Here is a 20,800-nt window from a genome sequence, read left to right as displayed (position 1 = left end):
CATGTAATGACCTCGGAACCGTTCGTGGCGCCCTCTTTGAAGTGGTCTGTCGCTTGTTGTTCATGTCCATGCGTCAACATTTTCGAAATATAACAAGGTCGCCAGTACAGTGTGTTGTATTACAACTTCAAGTGCCATTCATCCTAATGGTAAGGAGGTCTTGTGTTTCTAGGTGTTTAGGGGCATTATCAGAATCGAGATCCGTACGTACAGTCCTGCTTGCGGGCGGAATAAGTCGGTGACATTGTGATTGTCCCAATCTCAAAATCTCAAACAGGACTATCCCCGGTAGGATTGTCCGTCTGCAAGCAAAACCGGGGCTCACATTCACTTTCCTTTTCAAGGATTGCTGTGCATGGATATATTAGGGAGATCTCCCTAATACATCCATGGGCCGTGGTACAAAATACTGGCGTTATTTACTAATATTTGGTAGTTACAAATATTCAAAAATATTAATAGTAATAATAATAATTACTAGTACTATCATTACTAGTAGTTTAGCTGCAATAATTGTAGCGTTTGATGTGATTTTGAGGGCTTTTTCGTCTGTTTTTGTGCCTTTTTTCGTTCCGACGTTTAACCGGTTCGGGTTAAACATCGGGACGACAAAAAAGACACAAAGACAGACGAATAAGCCCTCAAAAATCACATCAAACGCTACAATTATTGCAGCTACTAGTACTAGTACTAGTAGTTCTGCTTGCATGTGGAGTAAATGACTAAGTCGTCCCTTCCTTCTCCGTCCTGCGAAGAGTCAGTCGTGAAACCTGGGCTTACCAGAAATGCTAGTAACTAAAGAATTAATGCAACCTGAGGTTAGTCCTGCTTGCATGCAGAGTAATCCGGGACTCGATTCTCAACAATTGTCAGAGTCAAGTCAGTAATATAGACTCGTGCACCGTCATGTAAGCAGGACTAACCTGAGGTCAAATAAGGAGACAGATCTAAGGCATCCAACTATCGCCCTGTATCTCTTACTTCCATCTGCTCAAAGCTCCTTGAACATGTCATACATTCTAGTATAATGGAACACTTTGATCAACACTCTATACTACCCGATTGCCAGCATGGCTTTAGGAAGAAGAGATCATGTGAGAGTCAACTAATAGGAGTAGTTCACGATCTAGCACAGAATTTGGACAATGGACAACAAACTGATGTCATATTACTTGACTACAGTAAGGCATTCAATAAGGTTGCACACAAACGCCTATTATACAAGCTTGAATACTATGGCACCAACAAATGGATTAAAGACTTCCTTGGAAACTGTCGTCAGATCAGACTGTAAATCATCAACAGAGGAATCAGTTTCATCAGGAGTACCTCAAGGGTCAGTACTAGGCCCACTTCTCTTTTTGACATTTATCAATGACCTGCCCACATGTGTAAACTCATCCAAAACCAGACTCTTTGCTGATGACGGTCTCCTACAGATAACAATCATGAATAGAAATGACAACATCTCATTACAAGCAGACCTCAACAATTTGATGAAATGGGAGGCAGACTGGATGATGGAATTCCATCCAGGGAAATGCCAGGTGACACATGTAACAAGCAAAGTAAATCCACTTACCTTCAGTTACAAAATTCACAATGGACAATTAGTAAGTACAGTCACTGCAAAGTACCTTGGTCTGTTATTACACAAGAAACTATCATGGAAAGAACACATAAACACAACTGCCAAAAAGGCTGACGGCATCAGAGCCTTCTTACAACACAACACTCATACCTGTCCATCAAAGGTTAAACGACAGTGTTACACCACATTGGTAAGACCTTTGCTTGAATATGGTGCCGTTGTGTGGGATCCACATTGCCAAGTCAACATCAAGAGGCTTGAAGCAGTTCAGAGAAGGGCAGTTCGCTATATCAAGAACGACTACAGTCGGGTACAACAGCATGACTGAAATGCTACAAGAGCTAGGCATTCCAACGTTGGAAGAACGACGTGCTCAAGCCAAGGTCACAATGACGTATCGCATAGTCAACAACCTCATAGAAATATCAAGTCAACAACATGTACTACATCCATCAAGTTCAAAGTCCAGGAGAGCTAACAATCACAGCTTCATGGTACATCATTCTTGGCTAGTGTGTTATCAGAAGTTCTTCTTTCCAGACACCATCAGGCTATGGAACACTCTGCCTAACCACTTTACATACAGCATAAACCCGGACACTTTCAATTAGAGTAGGTCCAGTCAGTAACAGTGTGGGACTAATGCAGAATATTTTATTTCTAAAAGTGTACTAGTATATATTTTGTTTCAACTTCCCTCTGCTGCTACGCCGCCAGTACAATATAACTCATTCTGAGGACTGTACTTTTAAAGAAGAAGAAGAAGGAGAAATATAAGCAAGAAATCAACTCTTTTGTTATCCCAACCCTCAAGTAAATACATCTTATTTTATCTCCACACAAACATGACCTCTATGAATGAATGTCGACAACCATAAACTTACAGCCATACGCGCCTCTGGAACTATGCTTTTGCTTGCAAATGCTTACTAGTTTTACCTCGACGTGGCTCCAAAAGTCCCAGTTCGGAGGACATAAACTCCCGAATTCACAAGTTCAACCATAATTTCAGGGTTCCACCTTACATGTGATGACGTAGTGGACATCCCAATCAAATATGGAGGCGTTTGTAAGGTGGGATGTTTGAAATACAACCGGAACTGGAAAAGTTCTGATTTCGACACTTTTTTGGATCTTACGAGCAACTACTATCGTCAAAGAGATGTAAAATGAGTACATTTTCGATTGACTGCTAATATTTGATCACTGGGTACGTAATTATTCGGTAATTGGTGCGGGTGCATTTTGTTCCCGCACTTGAGATAGGATTGGTACATTGCTCTTTGAGTCTTTGCAGAGACGGTGTTAAGGGTCATGTCAGTAATCTAGACCCGTGCACCGTCTCCAAGCAGGACTATTAATATACCTATTAAACGCCATTATTTTGTATATTTTATACTGGAGAAAACATCCCTTTCTCCTAACCAGCACACCGACTAATGAATGCAGCCCGAGGTGAATCATAATCAGACCTTGTAATCAAGCAAGTACATTCAGGGCAGCTGGATACATAGTAGATTGAAGTTTGAGTGAAAGTCATCAGTAGTGCTATTTGCATAGTGAAATGTCTCTGTGTGCGTATGTGTGTGTGTGTGTGTGTGTGTGTGTAAATAACTTAAAAGTCAAAAACTGCCCGACCGATTGTCTTGGTAATATTTGGTGGGGACATTAATTGTATGTGTAGATGAAAATTGTTCATATTAAAGTGTTAGCATTAGAGATGCGAGTTTTGGGTCAAAAACGGGATTTTTAGCACAACTGAACTGTTCAGTAGTGCTATAGGCATAGCAAATTCAGCAAATGAACACCTATATCTAGTATGGATCAGCATGTGGGTAAACATTTTTGAAAACTACAGTTGCGCTACACCATTGGTGCTATTTTTAATTTGATGGGGACATTACTTGGATATGTTGATGGAAATTGTTCATATGAAAGTGTTCACATTAGAGATGTGAATTTGGGTCAAAAATGTAATTTTTTATCAAAAAACTTAAATTCCAAAACTACTGGGCAGATTGGCCTGAAGTTTGGTGGGAAAACGTCCGTGTGTGTGTGTGTGTGTGGGGTGGGGTGTGTGTGTGTGTGTGTGTGTGTGTGTGTGTGTGTGTGTGTGTGTGTGTCGCTCTCTCTCTCTCTCAATATATTTATTATTTTAATGCATAACCAATGAAATTAACTTCTTATTTCATCAAAATTTATCTTATTGCCACCTCTATGTCTTTTAGATTTCAAGTTAAAGAAGATGAGTTTGCAGAAATTCAAGTTACCAGATATTGACACAAGGATTATCAAACATAGTAATACACTTTATAAGTTTAAATTCCAATTTCAAAGTGACACTATCCGGTGGGTATATTACTTTGCCATCCTTATTATAGTGTAAGTCTGCATAAAAACAGAGTGTCAGTTGCAATATACAAGATATATAAAAACAGAGTGTCAGTTGCAATATACAAGATATATAAAAACAGAGTGTCAGTTGCAATATGCAAGATATATAAAAACAGAGTGTCAGTTGCAATATGCAAGATATATAAAAACAGAGTGTCAGTTGCAATATACAAAATATATAAAAACAGAGTGTCAGTTGCAATGTACAAGATCTAAGTTGGTGGAGGTGTAAGTCTGCATAAAAACAGTGTCAGTTGCAATATACAAGATATATAAAAACAGAGTGTCAGTTGCAATATGCAAGATCTAAGTTGGTGGAGGAGTTAGAATTTACCACAAAATGTTTATTTGCCTTGCATTAATTCAATACACTATTAACAATGATACACATATATCACATTACAGTAGCTAGTGAAGTTTGGTAATCCTCACTTAGTGGGATGTTTTGGCCTTTGAGAGACTGTTTTGTTTGTGTCAAATGACATCACATGGAAAAACCAAAACTGTAGAACCTAAGGGGCAAGATCAATAGTTCAGTGTAGAATAAAAAACTAAATTCTTAAACTTTTATTGGTAGGGAGAAGGGGGTTTGAGCCCATTTTAGTTCTCATCCTACAAAAAGGGATTTTAATTTTTAATGGATTTGTTTTGTACCCTTAAATAAAAATATTTGTAAGAATGTCAAAATGAGAAATGGAAGAATTTTCGCTATAGTAAATTAAAGGTCTGACACTAAAATACTGTAAAGTGTCAACAAAAGAACTATTTTTCACTACATACTGGTTTTGTATTCATAGTACCTACATACTACTGCATACTGATTTGAAATTGATTGTTCTGTCTGAAACAATTTTCAGTTTTGGCCATTTTAGTTAGTTGGGACGGGGGGGGGGGGGGGGGGGGTCTGAGGTCAGTCTAAAAGAATTAAGTATTTATTTACTTGTTCATTGAACTATTAATCTTGCCCCTAAGAGAGCACCATAAAATATGTGCAGATTTGTGTACTAAATGATCATGTATGTAATCCAACAAAAAAAGAAAACCATGTTTGATTCTGAGTACTCATATTATTGTACAGGTCCAGCAAGCTACCATGTGATGAAGAAACCATACAGAAAGAGATTCAGGTAAATATTCTAACATTTGCCAAAAGAATCAATACCACTGGTAACTCATGAGTATCACATCCACTACAATGAAGTTAGGGACAGAAACTTTCAGGGACTTCTACCTTGTTTACTTTAGGGTCAAAAAATATCGCCAAAGAGAGAAGTATTGTGCTGAAAGTGATTTTTTTACCTTAAGACCTTCAGGAAGGGAATGTTTTTCTATCATACAAGTAAATTAACCTGATTTGTGACTGTTTCGGCCTCTCTAATTAAGGGTTATGTCATTCTTTGGTCTGTCTGTGTGCAAACATGATATCTCAAAAACTAATCCATGAATTGTAAGGAAACTTGCTATGCATCTTTCTTATGGTAATGCCAAGAACGGGAAAGGTTCTGGTAAACAACCAATGAATATCAATATATAATTTGCATAATTGATTATTTAATGCAATTAGGCTATATTTTAAGAATGCAAGCTTCAAATTCAATATAATTTGGTACACATGTCAAAGCTTGTTGATGTAGCATTTGTTTTAATGCATCATTTACAAAATTAATAATTTTAGGTAATTAGGCAATATCTTAAGAATTGGAACTTCATATAATTTGATCATGTATCCAATTTTAGATTATACATAACTTTAAGTCTATGTTCCACTTGTAAGCAGTCATTTACACAGATATCTATTGAATACCCTCACAGTTGTTTCAGTGGATACAGGATACTTATCTTTGAAATGAATTAATATGATATGATATGATATGTGTTTTATTGTCATATATATACTGATACATATATGATGAAATGTGCATTGAATTGAGCCCTGGACAGAGAGAGATTTGCGTCTACTATCAATGACTAACATCTTTGTTTTACCAGAATTGACTGTTAGCTTGTTAGCATCACACCAATTAATTACATAATGGAAAGCAGAGTGTACATTACTTATGTCACAAAATGAGGGACCTTTCTCTGTAGAGTGGAATAAAATTTGAATTGTCTGCATAGAGCCTGAAATTGAAAAACTCAGAAAAGTTTGGAATGTCATTGATATAAATGAGGAGAAGAATTGGGCCTAGAATAGACCCTTGTCAAACACCCCAAGTTATGTTCCATTGTTCTTAGAATGTGTATTGCCTATACTAACAAACTGACACCTTGAACTTAGGTAGCTTCTAAACAGGGCTAACAGAATTCCTCTGACACCCTAGTGTTCAAGCTTAGAACGTAAAATATAATGATTAACAGTATCAAATGCTTTTGAGAAGTCATCTATAAAATGGCAATTCCCTTTATCCATTTCATCCATTAAATGCTGACCAAGGCTAATAAGTGAAAGTGAAAGTTTACAACTGTACTTTTTTCTGAAACGATACTGATGTTGGTAAAGTATATCATGTTTGTCTAAAAAATTTACAAATTCTCCTGCTCATACTCTTTTCAAAATGTTTCCTTATTGCAGGTTAAATTAAATATTAGTCTGTGATTTCCTAGGTCTTCCAGTTTACCTTTTTTCCAAAAAGGGGTAAATCTCCTGTAACTTTAAGGCAAACAGTTGAAGTGTTGGGACTGTGTGTTCCAAGAGTTAACTTCATGGAGTCAATTGTATAAATTAATTAATGATATTTGGTAATTATGCAATGTGGTGTGTATTTTGATGATAACAAAGGGTGTAGGAACAACAATCCTTACAGAAGGCATTCAGTGTACATATATGTGGGTTATTTTATAGAACGCAGTCAGAGTAGTTATCAAGAATCCTGATGAACTTCAGCCAATGAAGACTGACCATTTCCTTGTCTTTCCATGTATCCTTTGTCATCTTATGAAGACTGTCTATGTTGAGTGACTCATGTTTTTGTCTTTTATCTCAATGGGGATGGCCACTTCATATTGCATGATGTCACAATTTGCTATACTCAACAAATATAATTTGCTGTACGTGCACAACATCTGTGAAATAAAAAATATAAAATAAAAAAAAAAATATTTTTAAAGAGATAGACACTGGACTGGGATTATCAGTAATTTGCTGTACAGCTTAACATCACACATGGCACAATGTGACATTTGGATAGTGGTCAAATTCATAACATGTGTTGTTTTTTTAATGCAACAAAAAAATTCCTTTGAGTTACTCTTGGAAAATAGTTTACCATTGTGGAAGCCAAAAAAAAATTGGTTTTGGTCCAATTCCACCAGCCTGCCTCAGGTATCAAATAGTGTACCTCTAAATGTTTGAATGTCCTGTTTTTAAAGTGTGGTCATTTGGAGGACTGGTTCCTTGACAGTTTTTGTGACAGATAAAAAGCCATGGAAGACTGCCACTCGGCTAGAATTCTTCCAAAATGGAACCAAACTGAATGTATTCCCTAATATCTTCCATATCTACTTAACAGAAAATACAGAGAAGCCTGTGTCTGGTAAGCATTGAGTAAACAAATGGTAAAGTTTGATAGACCAATCATGCTATAGATGTGTATTTACCATGAAGTTAGGGAGTCTGTATTATACATCTAACAATCTAGGTCTGCCTCTCCAGCCAAGATAGGTCCACAGTACTGCTCACACCACAATTATGTACCATTCAGGTTATCAAAACTGAAATATTGCTTTAATGTGTATCCACAGTTTCCACACCATTTTGATTTCAGATAGTAATCCTTTCGGCCCAGATGTGGCTTTCTAGACCAAGGCTGTTTGATAGAAGTAACAACAAATATGAGGGTGTATAATTGTGTGACTGTAGTATATAGCAGTCTGAACAAAGTCCACAAAATCAACATATTAAACTAGTAACAATGTCTACTATGTGATATTCTTTCTATGGATATTCCTGAAGACAAATCACCTGTTATAAACTATTTTCAATTTCAGAGAGAATCAATGGAGGCAATGGAAAGGTTTCACAGGTACCGGTACTAACTATATTGTGTATGTCCTAGTTACTTGTGATATTGTGTCTCACAACTCTACTCCTAATGAAAAATGGACATGATATTGTATGTCATATTGCTACATTGAACTATTTCCTCAAAAAATCAATCAGCATGCAACTTTTAACTGTTTTAAGCTTGGTATACGTAGGTCATGCATTAAGCAACATGCTTTGTAACACAAGAAGCAATTGTCAATGTGTCAGCAGTGAAACCACTGATACAACACTAATAAGCCTGGTTTGGCTACATCACCAAAATTCTGACACATCAGCTTGGTGATATGGCTTTTGTGATTTGAACTTAATGTTGATTTGATTTCTATATCATGTTCAATATTGACACCACACAGATGTAAAAATGATTGAATTAAACATTTTATTTTAGCATTTCACCATCCATGTGTATGATAAAACCACAAAAACCTGGATATGGGTTTTGCAGATCTTCTTAATAGGGCTTATAGCCCTCCCAAGGTCAGGCCTTTCCATCATAAAACATATCCCTGCATCAAAGAACGTAAAGACATATTTATTCTCCAGAGCATTCTAACTTTATAGTGTCTCTGAACTCTACATTGTAGTGGAAACTGGTGCTTTATAAATTCACTCATTGATTGATTGATCTGTTCTGTATACCACAGCAAATCACAGATAATGCAGGACCATCAGTGACAACATCAAGAATATCACCTGTTACTCCATCCATGCCAGAACAGGCCATAAGAAGTAATAAACCAAGGATAAAGAAAGTGAAATTAAAACAGCATCATGGGTTAGTTCTTATTTTCTCTCATTTATTTATATTTGTCTTTATTTTCGTTGCATGTCTACACTTTGTGTAACACAACAAGAGTATTTCCTGACCATATTTGATTAGGTATTTGAGTCAATATAACCATAGACAGTAGAGGGCCCCTCTACTGTCTATGATATAACTTATTGAGAAAACTAAAGCAAACCACAGACAAGTAAGACTGAGTAAACTGATGGTTCACTATGAATTTGAACTTGAATACGCTGCATTACAAACACAGCATGAAATAGTGTTAACAAGTTTTATAGTACAAAGGTTTATCATATGAACATATGTAAAATTCTTATTTTTTTCAATTCCCATCAAAATTATACATAGTAAGAAAAGAAGGAAGCATGCATCCCTCTCTGCTATTAGACAAATCCATAATCTTCTACAAAAATTGAAATCATACATGGTAATGGCACTAGATCTGGTCTAAATTGCATAGTTTCTTGTACATTTATTCAGTCATAAAGTTTTGCTGAAACCATAGTGGATGTGTGAATAACCATGTAGTATAATAATAGTAAAGTCATTGTACACTTTACTGATTGTCAATAGATCTGACTCGCCAATACAAAGTCCTTCAACAAAACTACCAAGATATGCTTTGAGGAAACGACCAGCTCCAAGTAGCAACAACTCACAAGAACCTAGCAGTAAGAGAGCTACAAGAACACTGTACAGGAAACAAACACAATCTAAGGTAATATCTATTGTCTGTGGGTGAAAATGTTGAATTGTAGGACTTAAATCTACTTAAAGTTAGATAGAATCAGTTTAATATGAACTTTCTATCAATAAAATAATGATATCAAGCTGTTCAAAGAACTAATACACATTTGAGACAAGAATTGAATAATATGAAAACATTTTGAACCTAAAGATAAGGAGTGGAGGTTGAAATACAAAAATGGTTTCAATTCTTGATCTGGAAAAAATCACATTAAATTTACATGGAACTACTTTAATGTTGTAACCCCTTTTACAATGTAGCTTGAGGTTCATTTGTTAATTTATACTGAACCAAAAACAAATTACACTCCCCTCCCCCTAATTTGTATATAAAATACATGTATTCAAATGTACATAGAAATTGTGATAAACAAAAGATTTCAACACCATAGATAAGCCTAACCTTTCAGGAAGTAAATAGTAGCTCTGAAAAGCATGCTATGTATGGTCCGATTCCAGCACCTTAATACTTAGTTGGCCTACCTTATGCTATGTATGGGTCAATTCCACCACCTCAGTACTTAGTTGGCCCACCATGTGCTATGTATGGGTCAATTCCACCACCTCAGTACTTAGTTGGCCCACCATGTGCTATGTATGGTCTGATTCCACCACCTCAGTACTTAGTTGGCCCACCTTGTGCTATGTATGGTCTGATTCCAGCACCTCAGTACTTAGTTGGCCCACCTTGTGCTATGTATGGGTCAATTCCATCACCTCAGTACTTAGTTGGCCCACCATGTGCTATGTATGGGTCAATTCCACCACCTCAGTATTTAGTTGGCCCACCATGTGCTATGTATGGGTCAATTCCACCACCTCAGTACTTAGTTGGCCCACCATGTGCTATGTATGGGTCAATTCCACCACCTCAGTATTTAGTTGGCCCACCATGTGCTATGTATGGGTCAATTCCACCACCTCAGTACTTAGTTGGCCCACCATGTGCTATGTATGGTCTGATTCCAGCACCTCAGTACTTAGTTGGCCCACCCTGTGCTATGTATGAGTCAATTCCACCACCCCAGTACTTAGTTGGCCCACCTTGTGCTATGTATGGGTCAATTCGACAACCTCAGTACTTAATTGGCCCACCATGTGCTATGTATGGGTCTATTCCACCCCTCAGTACTTAGTTGGCCTACCTTGTGCTATGTATGGGTCAATTCCACCACCTCAGTATTTAGTTGGCCCACCTTGTGCTATGTATGGGCCGATTCCACCACCTCAGTACTTAGTTGGCCCACCTTGTGCTATGTATGGGTCAATTCCACCACCTTAATACTTAGTTGGCCCACCATGTGCTATGTATGGGTCAATTCCAGTACCTCTAATAGTACTTAGTTGGCCCACCATGTGCTATGTATGGGTCAATTCCATCACCTTAATACTTAGTTGGCCCACCATGTGCTATGTATGGGCCGATTCCACCACCTCAGTACTTAGTTGGCCTACCTTGTGCTATGTATGGGTCTATTCCACCACCTTAGTACTTAGTTGGCCCACCATGTGCTATGTATGGGTCAATTCCACCACCTTAATACTTAGTTGGCCCACCATGTGCTATGTATGGGTCAATTCCAGTACCTCTAATAGTACTTAGTTGGCCCACCATGTGCTATGTATGGTCTGATTCCACCACCTCAGTATTTAGTTGGCCCACCTTGTGCTATGTATGGGCCGATTCCACCACCTCAGTACTTAGTTGGCCCACCATGTGCTATGTATGGGTCAATACCAGCACCTTAATACTTAGTGGCCCACCATGTGCTATGTATGGGTCTATTCCACCACCTTAGTACTTAGTTGGCCCACCATGTGCTATGTATGGGTCAATTCCACCACCTTAATACTTAGTGGCCCACCATGTGCTATGTATGCATGTAAGTAATTGGCCCAAAACTGACCAAGTACGGGCAGAGTTACGAGCTCGCAAGTCTCAAGTACGAGTGACGTCACTCATACAGAATGAACGTACACGTACGCTGCATATCACACTTACAAATATGTTACATGCACTCTCAGACAAATGAAACGTACCGTCCTACATAGAAACCCTTTTTAATGAATTGTACTTATTTAATACTAAAACTAAATACAGAGTTGAATATAAGATTGTTGAATTGAATATGTGTAGAATAAATCAAAAAACGTATTTACAAGAAAGACGACGACGTGGTGGACAGCTGATAAGAACGTATTGTTGTCATGGTTGCATCTATAAATAGTGTTCACTGACATGTAAATGTAATCAAATTGTATCAATGTGTATAAAACGATGTGTCCGCAATTTAGCCACTCAATGAGAAGAAAAAATAAAGTTCAGAAAAACGAAGTCAGGGGTTTCTGTTTCATTGCACGGCTGTCTGCTGCTTTTCTGGGTAAACTACGGAGCAATAACAACTGGGTAGGTTCACAATCAGGCTGCGACTCTAGCCATAACAAACACGGAGAAAGCATAGCTGCCGCTTCGCCGTGCAATGGTACTGGTTCACACGGGACATCTTTTTCGGCTTTATCTTAAGGTTCACGATCGAATGAGGATTCCTTCCTAGACATCGCAGATTTATAGGTAGGCCGAAGCTGAAAAAGTTTTACACCTTTGAAAATCTTTATTGGAAAAAGAAACGAAACTCCTTTCACTTCTGACCGACAATCATCTTTTCGGTATCGCAGTCAATCATCAATGATTGCGTTACATCTCATGCCGAAAAGTTGTTTGAAAGTCGCCACTATAGTCAGAGTGTGACATGCCGTTCTCACCATTTCACAATCATCTCAAATCTTTTATGAATCATACAAAAGACAACGGGGCGGTCAATAGGAGAACAACTTTATTGAGATGTTATTGAAGGTGTGATCGTTCCAATGCACCCGATGCAGTCGTCTTTTGCTCACGTCATTCAAGTGGTGGACAGTGATTTTATGCACACTGTAGCTCCAAGACAAACCGCGCTCATTCACATGTCGATCGTCATTCATCAAACTTCAAATTTTTACCGAAACATTACTTTGATATCAGAACAATATATTTTTTCGTGGGACACGTAGTCAGCTCGGATGACCGATCAATTCAGATATTCGCCACGTACTCGCGGAATACGACAGGCGTGAGTCCTCTGCGTACTCATCGAAAATTAGGCCAACTGCAAGAGTATGACGTCACCCGTATATGGAAATTACGAGTTCAGACGTCACTCGTACTTGAGACTTACGAGCTCGTAACTCTGCCCGTACTTGGTCAGTTTTGGGCGAATTACATACCTAATGTATGGGTCAATTCCAGTACCTCTAATAGTACTTAGTTGGCCCACCATGTGCTATGTATGGGTCAATTCCACCACCTCAGTACTTAGTTGGCCCACCATGTGCTATGTATGGGTCAATTCCAGTACCTCTAATAGTACTTAGTTGGCCCACCATGTGCTATGTATGGTCTGATTCCACCACCTCAGTATTTAGTTGGCCCACCTTGTGCTATGTATGGGCCGATTCCACCACCTCAGTACTTAGTTGGCCCACCATGTGCTATGTATGGGTCAATACCAGCACCTTAATACTTAGTGGCCCACCATGTGCTATGTATGGGTCTATTCCACCACCTTAGTACTTAGTTGGCCCACCATGTGCTATGTATGGGTCAATTCCACCACCTCAGTACTTAGTTGGCCCACCATGTGCTATGTATGGGTCAATTCCACCACCTCAGTATTTAGTTGGCCCACCATGTGCTATGTATGGGTCAATTCCACCACCTCAGTACTTAGTGGCCCACCATGTGCTATGTATGGGTCTATTCCACCACCTTAGTACTTAGTTGGCCCACCATGTGCTATGTATGGGTCAATTCCACCACCTTAGTACTTAGTTGGCCCACCATGTGCTATGTATGGTCTGATTCCACCACCTCAGTATTTAGTTGGCCCACCATGTGCTATGTATGGGTCAATTCCACCACCTCAGTACTTAGTTGGCCTGCCATGTGCTATGTATGGTCTGATTCCACCACCTCAGTATTTAGTTGGCCCACCATGTGCTATGTATGGTCTGATTCCACCACCTCAGTACTTAGTTGGCCCACCATGTGCTATGTATGGTCCGATTCCAGCACCTTAATACTTAGTTGGCCCACCATGTGCTATGTATGGGTCTATTCCACCACCTTAGTACTTAGTTGGCCCACCATGTGCTATGTATGGGTCAATTCCACCACCTCAGTACTTAGTTGGCCCACCTTGTGCTATGTATGGGTCAATTCCACCACCTTAGTACTTAGTTGGCCCACCATGTGCTATGTATGGGTCAATTCCACCACCTTAGTACTTAGTTGGCCCACCTTGTGCTATGTATGGGTCTATTCCACCACCTTAGTACTTAGTTGGCCCACCATGTGCTATGTATGGGTCAATTCCACCACCTCAGTACTTAGTTGGCCCACCTTGTGTGATGTATGGGTCAATTCCACCACCTTAGTACTTAGTTGGCCCACCATGTGCTATGTATGGTCCGATTCCAGCACCTTAATACTTAGTTGGCCCACCATGTGCTATGTATGGGTCTATTCCACCACCTTAGTACTTAGTTGGCCCACCATGTGCTATGTATGGGTCAATTCCACCACCTCAGTACTTAGTTGGCCCACCTTGTGTGATGTATGGGTCAATTCCACCACCTTAGTACTTAGTTGGCCCACCATGTGCTATGTATGGGTCAATTCCACCACCTCAGTACTTAGTTGGCCCACCTTGTGCTATGTATGGGTCAATTCCAGTACCTCTAATAGTACTTAGTTGGCCCACCATGTGCTATGTATGGGTCTATTCCACCACCTCAGTACTTAGTTGGCCCACCATGTGCTATGTATGGGTCAATTCCAGTACCTCTAATAGTACTAAGTTGGCCCACCATGTGCTATGTATGGGTCAATTCCACCACCTCAGTACTTAGTTGGCCCACCATGTGCTATGTATGGGTCAATTCCAATACCTCTAATAGTACTTAGTTGGCCTACCTTATGCTATGTATGGGTCAATTCCACCACCTCAGTACTTAGTTGGCCCACCATGTGCTATGTATGGGTCAATTCCACCACCTTAGTACTTAGTTGGCCCACCATGTGCTATGTATGGTCCGATTCCAGCACCTTAATACTTAGTTGGCCCACCATGTGCTATGTATGGGTCTATTCCACCACCTTAGTACTTAGTTGGCCCACCATGTGCTATGTATGGGTCAATTCCACCACCTCAGTACTTAGTTGGCCCACCTTGTGTGATGTATGGGTCAATTCCACCACCTTAGTACTTAGTTGGCCCACCATGTGCTATGTATGGGTCAATTCCACCACCTCAGTACTTAGTTGGCCCACCTTGTGCTATGTATGGGTCAATTCCAGTACCTCTAATAGTACTTAGTTGGCCCACCATGTGCTATGTATGGGTCTATTCCACCACCTCAGTACTTAGTTGGCCTGCCATGTGCTATGTATGGTCTGATTCCACCACCTCAGTATTTAGTTGGCCCACCTTGTGCTATGTATGGGCCGATTCCACCACCTCAGTACTTAGTTGGCCCACCTTGTGCTATGTATGGGCCGATTCCAACACCTTAACATTTAGTAGTTGGCCCACCTTGTGCTATGTATGGGCCGATTCCACCACCTCAGTACTTAGTTGGCCTACCATGTGCTATGTATGGTCTGATTCCAACACCTTAACATTTAGTAGTCACCTTGTGCTATGTATGGGCCGATTCTGGTTTTTGTGCAGTATATGTAATTACAAATTCTACTTTGCACAGTAAAGGTTGTAGTTAATAGAAGTATGTGTGATATCTAATATTCATCTGTAATAATACTTGTGTTTGTCATAGGCACCACCAGCAGCAATAGGAAGTGACAGATCACCACCACCAGCCACAGGAGCAGATATGGGAGGTATCATTCCTGGTGTACCAGAAGGTAGGTGAAGATAATGACTTTGACCTTGAGGGTATTGAAAATTATGATAGCATGTAATAAGTATGTTTATCAACCAAATGAAGTTTGGTCATTAATTGTATTCATTGTCCTCTTGCTGTATTTCTTATCTGTGTCACAATCATGTAAAGGAAGCATTTGATCAGTGGATTCCAACTACAATATTTCATCATCCCTAAACTCTTCTTCTTTGACAATTGTATATGTTATATCTTCATCAAAGGAGGAGTTGTACTACCAAGTAAACGACCAGGTAGAGATGATATTCAACAAGATGTACTGGATGAAATGATGAGATTGCAGAATCTTGCAAGACCTTTGCATATTGCACAGGGTAGTTCTAGAAGTGCTGTAGCCAGTACAGGAGTTACCGCTAGATCTCAACGAAAGAAGAGTGTACTTGAAAGTGTATTGGAGTAAGTATTATGGTAGTTATGCTATAACTACTGCTTTGCTGCAATCTCTGTATATATGTTGTCATGTCTACAGTTATCACAATGATGTTAACCCATGTCATTTTTATGGCAGCCATGTTTTCCCAGGATTCAAGATTAGGTGGAACATTTAGTTTGGCTCACAAGAAAAGCCAAATCATGTTAGCCATAGTAAGAACATGAAATTTACTCAATTTTGATAAGGAATTCATATGCTGTATCTACTGTATTACACATCATTTTTAACCTTTGTGCCACCCATTGAACAACTATATTCTTATTTTGTATAGAATGGATATACTAGTAATCAACAATGTATACAAATAGACAACACACATACATTAAGTATAACAAATGGATTCCTTTTCTTCACCAGATTGTAATGCCATTTGAAAAGGCCTGTAAGAATGTAACTATCACCATCCATAGCATATAAAATTGAATATGTTATGCTTGATACAAAAATTGATTTATGTTAGTGTATGTTATATGTTTATTATAGAGACCAAAGTGTTTATCAACTTGATCAAATGACTTACACAGATAATAACACACAAGCAGGTCAAAGTTTTTAGCATTGAGCTTTTGATCTGTCTTGATTGACGATCCTCATCAGAACAGGGGTATGAGGCAACAATTCTGGTGAAATCCAAAAATGATAATGATATAGAGGTAATAAAGGCCCAAATTAGCTATGAGTCACATTTACATACTTACTTCTTTATTTATAGTTTATTTTAATAAACTCATTATACACGTCTACACATATTTGTTATTTTGGGCATGAGGCCAGAAATGATTATATGTATGTACTTGTACACTTTCTGGTCTTTTAAAAAATGAAACATTTTTAATAATCGCAGAAAAAAGTTTATATAAATATGGAAGACTACAAAAAAGATAAAGGAAAAGAAAGTATACAGATAGATTTAGTCTGTAATGCTTTATCTGTTACCAACATTAATGGAACATGACCATGGTGCAAAATCGAAGCTTAGTTCGCTCACGACAGCTGACGCACTGCTTGCCGTGCTCGAGCTCAAACGCATTCCTTGCTTAAAAACTGGTAATACAGAGGGGTAGGACACAGCCTCGAATAAACCAATCAGGACGCTTCAAATCGAACATGTGACCAATAAATTTTCTCTCAAAACTTGATAGCACCTCCTGCCCTCTTGTGGTGAGATATATATTCAAATGTTGCAGTACATTGTGGAGTTTGCAGGACATTAAAACAGATTGCCGAAACAGCATATTATTTGAAATGAAGCTCCAAAACGTCGTGTCTTTTGCGAGGGAAATAAACAAAAATGTAATTGATAATATTTTATTTTATTTAATCAATATTTGGTGCCGAAGAGTTGCGGTAGGCGTGAACACAGTTGATTCCTGTCTATATTATTTTCATAAAATTACGTAAAAATAATCATTAAACAGTAGTCGTCATATCTATATCTCTTCAAAATATACACTTTGAATGACGGTGAAAACAGAACAACATCATTTGACTGATTAAACAAACACTGGTAAGTTTGCCCAAAACAAGAAGCGTCCATGAACCAGGGTGATGTGGTTTCACGCATACAACGAAAAAGAACACCAAAGTGTCCCCCCACCCTTTCTTTTTTAGCAAATTGAGGAAATTGAGCAAATGCTGAGCTCGTGGAGATTGAATTTTCAAATTCCAGTAGTTTCATGGACGTTTGCCAAGATTCAAATCATTCGAACTTTCGCGTGAAAGGACAGAAGTAAATTCTATGACCATTGGGGGCACTATTGAATCAGTACACTCCACAGCACAGCGTCCCATATATTCTATTTATATTCCAGTGCTATTTGATTGAGTTAATTATGTATTTCTCTGTGTATAATTATAATCAGATATTAATTATCGATTCAAGATACTGAAATAATTACAAACAAGACCTTGACAGAACATTTTGATGTTGTCTTTATTCATGTTATTCAATATTGTTATAGACACCAAAATTGTTGCCTCATGCCCTTGATCAGAATGACAAATTGCATAGTTACAGCTGACCACTAGGTGGCGGTGTGATCAGCCAATTGTAGATGTTAGACAACACCTGAACAATATATAAGGTACATGTATTGTGTAAGGACTGACCAAATGAATGTTGGCAAATTGGGACAACAATTGAATTGAAAATTGAGGGGGGGGGGGGGGGGGGGGGGTGATTGAACTACCTAACATTTTCAATAAGCTGATCATACCGCCACCTAGTGGTTAGCTTTAACTATGGAATTTGTCATCCTGGTGAGGATCGTCGTCCAAGACTTATCAAAAGCTCAATGTTGAAAAACTTAAAACTTTAGAAAATAAGCCACAAGGAAGAGGGATATGCAGTAATTATTAGTAATTAATACCAGAAGGGAAAAGTCACTGTCTGTCTGTCTGTACAAGATATCTTTTCGCCTCAAAACATCTGAATCAAGACTACAAGTGATCACCATAGTGTCTCTGAACAAAATGAATGCTCATAAGCAGACTCTTCCTGTTTCATCGCACAATATTAGCACATTTATATTTTTATGTTTACAGGGTCATAGTAACACCGGCAAAGATGCTGTTGAGAAGGAAGAAATAAACCATTGCTTGTACAAGACAAACTACTACAGTATATATATAGTACAGCCTTTCCTACAATGACAATTAAATATTTTGGTTCAATTATTTTATTATTTTTTTTAGCTTTTTGGTAAGCTCATGAGTATATTGATTATGCAATGGTCATTGTATGTTGAGAGAGGAGTATCGGTTATTTTCATTATATCATTATTTTATTAATACTGTAGTTATATGAAGGAACAACACTATTGGTTATAATCACCATTACCAAGTGAGAAACTTTAGGTTTTCACTGAGTTGTATATTAAGTTGTGTTTCATGTCAAGATTTACCATACTATTTATATAATTTACATTTAAGTATTATGTCTACAGCTATATTTATTTGAATTTTTAACCACAAAGTGTTCAAAGGATTTTAATGCCACACAAAAGTAGCAAATGTGTGTCAGTTATTTTATTTCAGTTTGACAATGATGTGAATATAACACTTTGTCCATTGGTAAAGCAATACCCGTGTTGAAAACAGCAAGTTGAATTTTTATTTGAAATACATATGTATGTTTATTAACTCCCATCCCCCAGCTCCCTGGGAGGCTACTACAATTGGCTCTGTCCATCCATGTAGTACACCATTTCTCAGACATGCAATATCCGATTTCTTCAAACCGGACACAAAGGGTACATATCATATGGGACACATGTGCATCAATTTGTTTTTTGATATATGCAAATTTGAAAGTATGGCAGCCATATTTGTAGCATAGCTCAAAAACTGTAATACACAGACACTCCATTCAAGTGTATACCTCCATATTATCAGATGCAAGCTATCTTTTGGAGACTTTGACTTTCAGGGTCAATAATCAAAATCAAACAAATTCCTACCTATCACAGACACATTGTGGCATTTACACATTGCCAATTTCTTTTCAAGGATGTTTACAAATAATATGAAGAACTATACACAAGCATTATTTTTGGTGTTCATGTAATTTTTACTGAATGGCAGCCATATTTGTAGTAAAGAATCACTATTTTACTGCATAACTCAAAAACCTCAGTACATAGACTCTACTCAAGTGTCTATAAGCCCCATAAAAGCCCCCTTTACCTTGACCTACAGGGTAGACCATCAAAATTAAAGGTATTACTTACATATTGCAGACACTTTGTATCAATTAGGTGTGGCTAATGTGTTTTAGATCATGTCTATAGATAATGGAGAACTACATAGACATACACGTGTTTTATTTTTGGTCATATCACTTTTTACTCAATGGCAGCCATATTTGTTGTGAACAATAATGATTTACGACACATTGTTAATACATAGAGACTACATGCAAGTGTCACTCCCCCCCTCCCCCCCCCCCCACACACACATTGCCAAGTTTAAACTTTCCTTTTGAGACATTGATGTTTGGCCTTGACTCTGATCTTCAGGTTCAGTTATCAAAATTCATCAATTTCCTGCATTATCAGACACTTTGTAGTATTTATTTGTTGCCACCAAATTCTTTTAAATCATGTCTCCATTCAGTCACATAGAAGTAAAGTATTTCATGGGTTTGTGTATTGTGTCTTCTACGAAGACTTGTTTTATCATAGATTTTATCAGAATTGTTTCTTAAAGTATTGTAATTTTTAGCACAACTAAATTTCTTAAGTTCAGTAGTGCTATAAGCATGGAAAAGTGTATGTGTGTGTAAACAACTTAGAGTCCAAAACAACTGGACCGATTGCCATATTTGATGGGTATACTATATTCAGTGTCTAGTTGGGAAATTGTTCAAATCAAAATGATCTTACCACTAGTTTGTGATTTGGGTAAAAAACGGGGGGGGGGGGGGGGGGGGGGGGGGTTAGATTTAAAAAGTTAAATTAGTTCAAGACGTGATGATCTCATCAGTGATATGCAAATTGAGTATAAAAATGTGTCTTTTTGGTCAAAAATCTTACATTCCACAACTATTGAGCAGATTGGGCTGAAATTTGGTGTTCAGATTTAGAATTTACCCCAGCTTTTCAAATCATTGCTTTATTACAATATACCTTGTAGGGAAACATTATTTGTGAAAAAAAGCCCCCCAAAAATGTGAAAGTAAATAAGAGCTTGTGTAGTGGCTGCATAGCGGCTCAATTACTAGTACTCATGCGCATCCTATATACGCAATGTTTTTTTTGGTGGTTTTACCCAAGGATGCATTGCGGCGCAATGACTACACATGCGTGT

The 20,800-nt window shown here is 38.2% G+C and overlaps 1 protein-coding gene across 1 annotated transcript; it reads left to right on the top strand.

The window, feature by feature from the left end:
- The first annotated feature begins 19 nt into the window (after positions 1–19).
- Positions 20–20,344, top strand: LOC144453483 (uncharacterized). The gene is made up of 11 exons (XM_078144793.1): positions 20–149; positions 3,820–3,940; positions 5,064–5,112; positions 6,828–6,903; positions 7,399–7,518; positions 7,973–8,007; positions 8,675–8,805; positions 9,391–9,535; positions 15,436–15,523; positions 15,765–15,957; positions 18,539–20,344. Exons 2-11 carry the CDS (start codon positions 3,837–3,839, stop codon positions 18,582–18,584), a joined length of 987 nt encoding a protein of 328 aa, XP_078000919.1. The 5' UTR covers positions 20–149; positions 3,820–3,836; the 3' UTR covers positions 18,585–20,344.
- The last annotated feature ends 456 nt before the right edge of the window (positions 20,345–20,800 follow it).

Source organism: Glandiceps talaboti, chromosome 2 (genome assembly GCF_964340395.1).
Source record: "Glandiceps talaboti chromosome 2, keGlaTala1.1, whole genome shotgun sequence".
NCBI classification, from domain to species: Eukaryota; Metazoa; Hemichordata; class Enteropneusta; family Spengelidae; genus Glandiceps; species Glandiceps talaboti.
This window is presented reverse-complemented; position numbering and strand designations above follow the sequence as displayed.

Bases quoted from the DNA above. Each gene is read 5' to 3' on its own strand.
- LOC144453483 (XM_078144793.1), top strand. From the start codon at position 3,837: ATGAGTTTGCAGAAATTCAAGTTACCAGATATTGACACAAGGATTATC. The intron at 15,524-15,764 runs GTAGGTGAAGAT...TCTTCATCAAAG, and splicing joins CATTCCTGGTGTACCAGAAG to GAGGAGTTGTACTACCAAGT. The intron at 15,958-18,538 runs GTAAGTATTATG...TTATGTTTACAG, and splicing joins GTACTTGAAAGTGTATTGGA to GGTCATAGTAACACCGGCAA.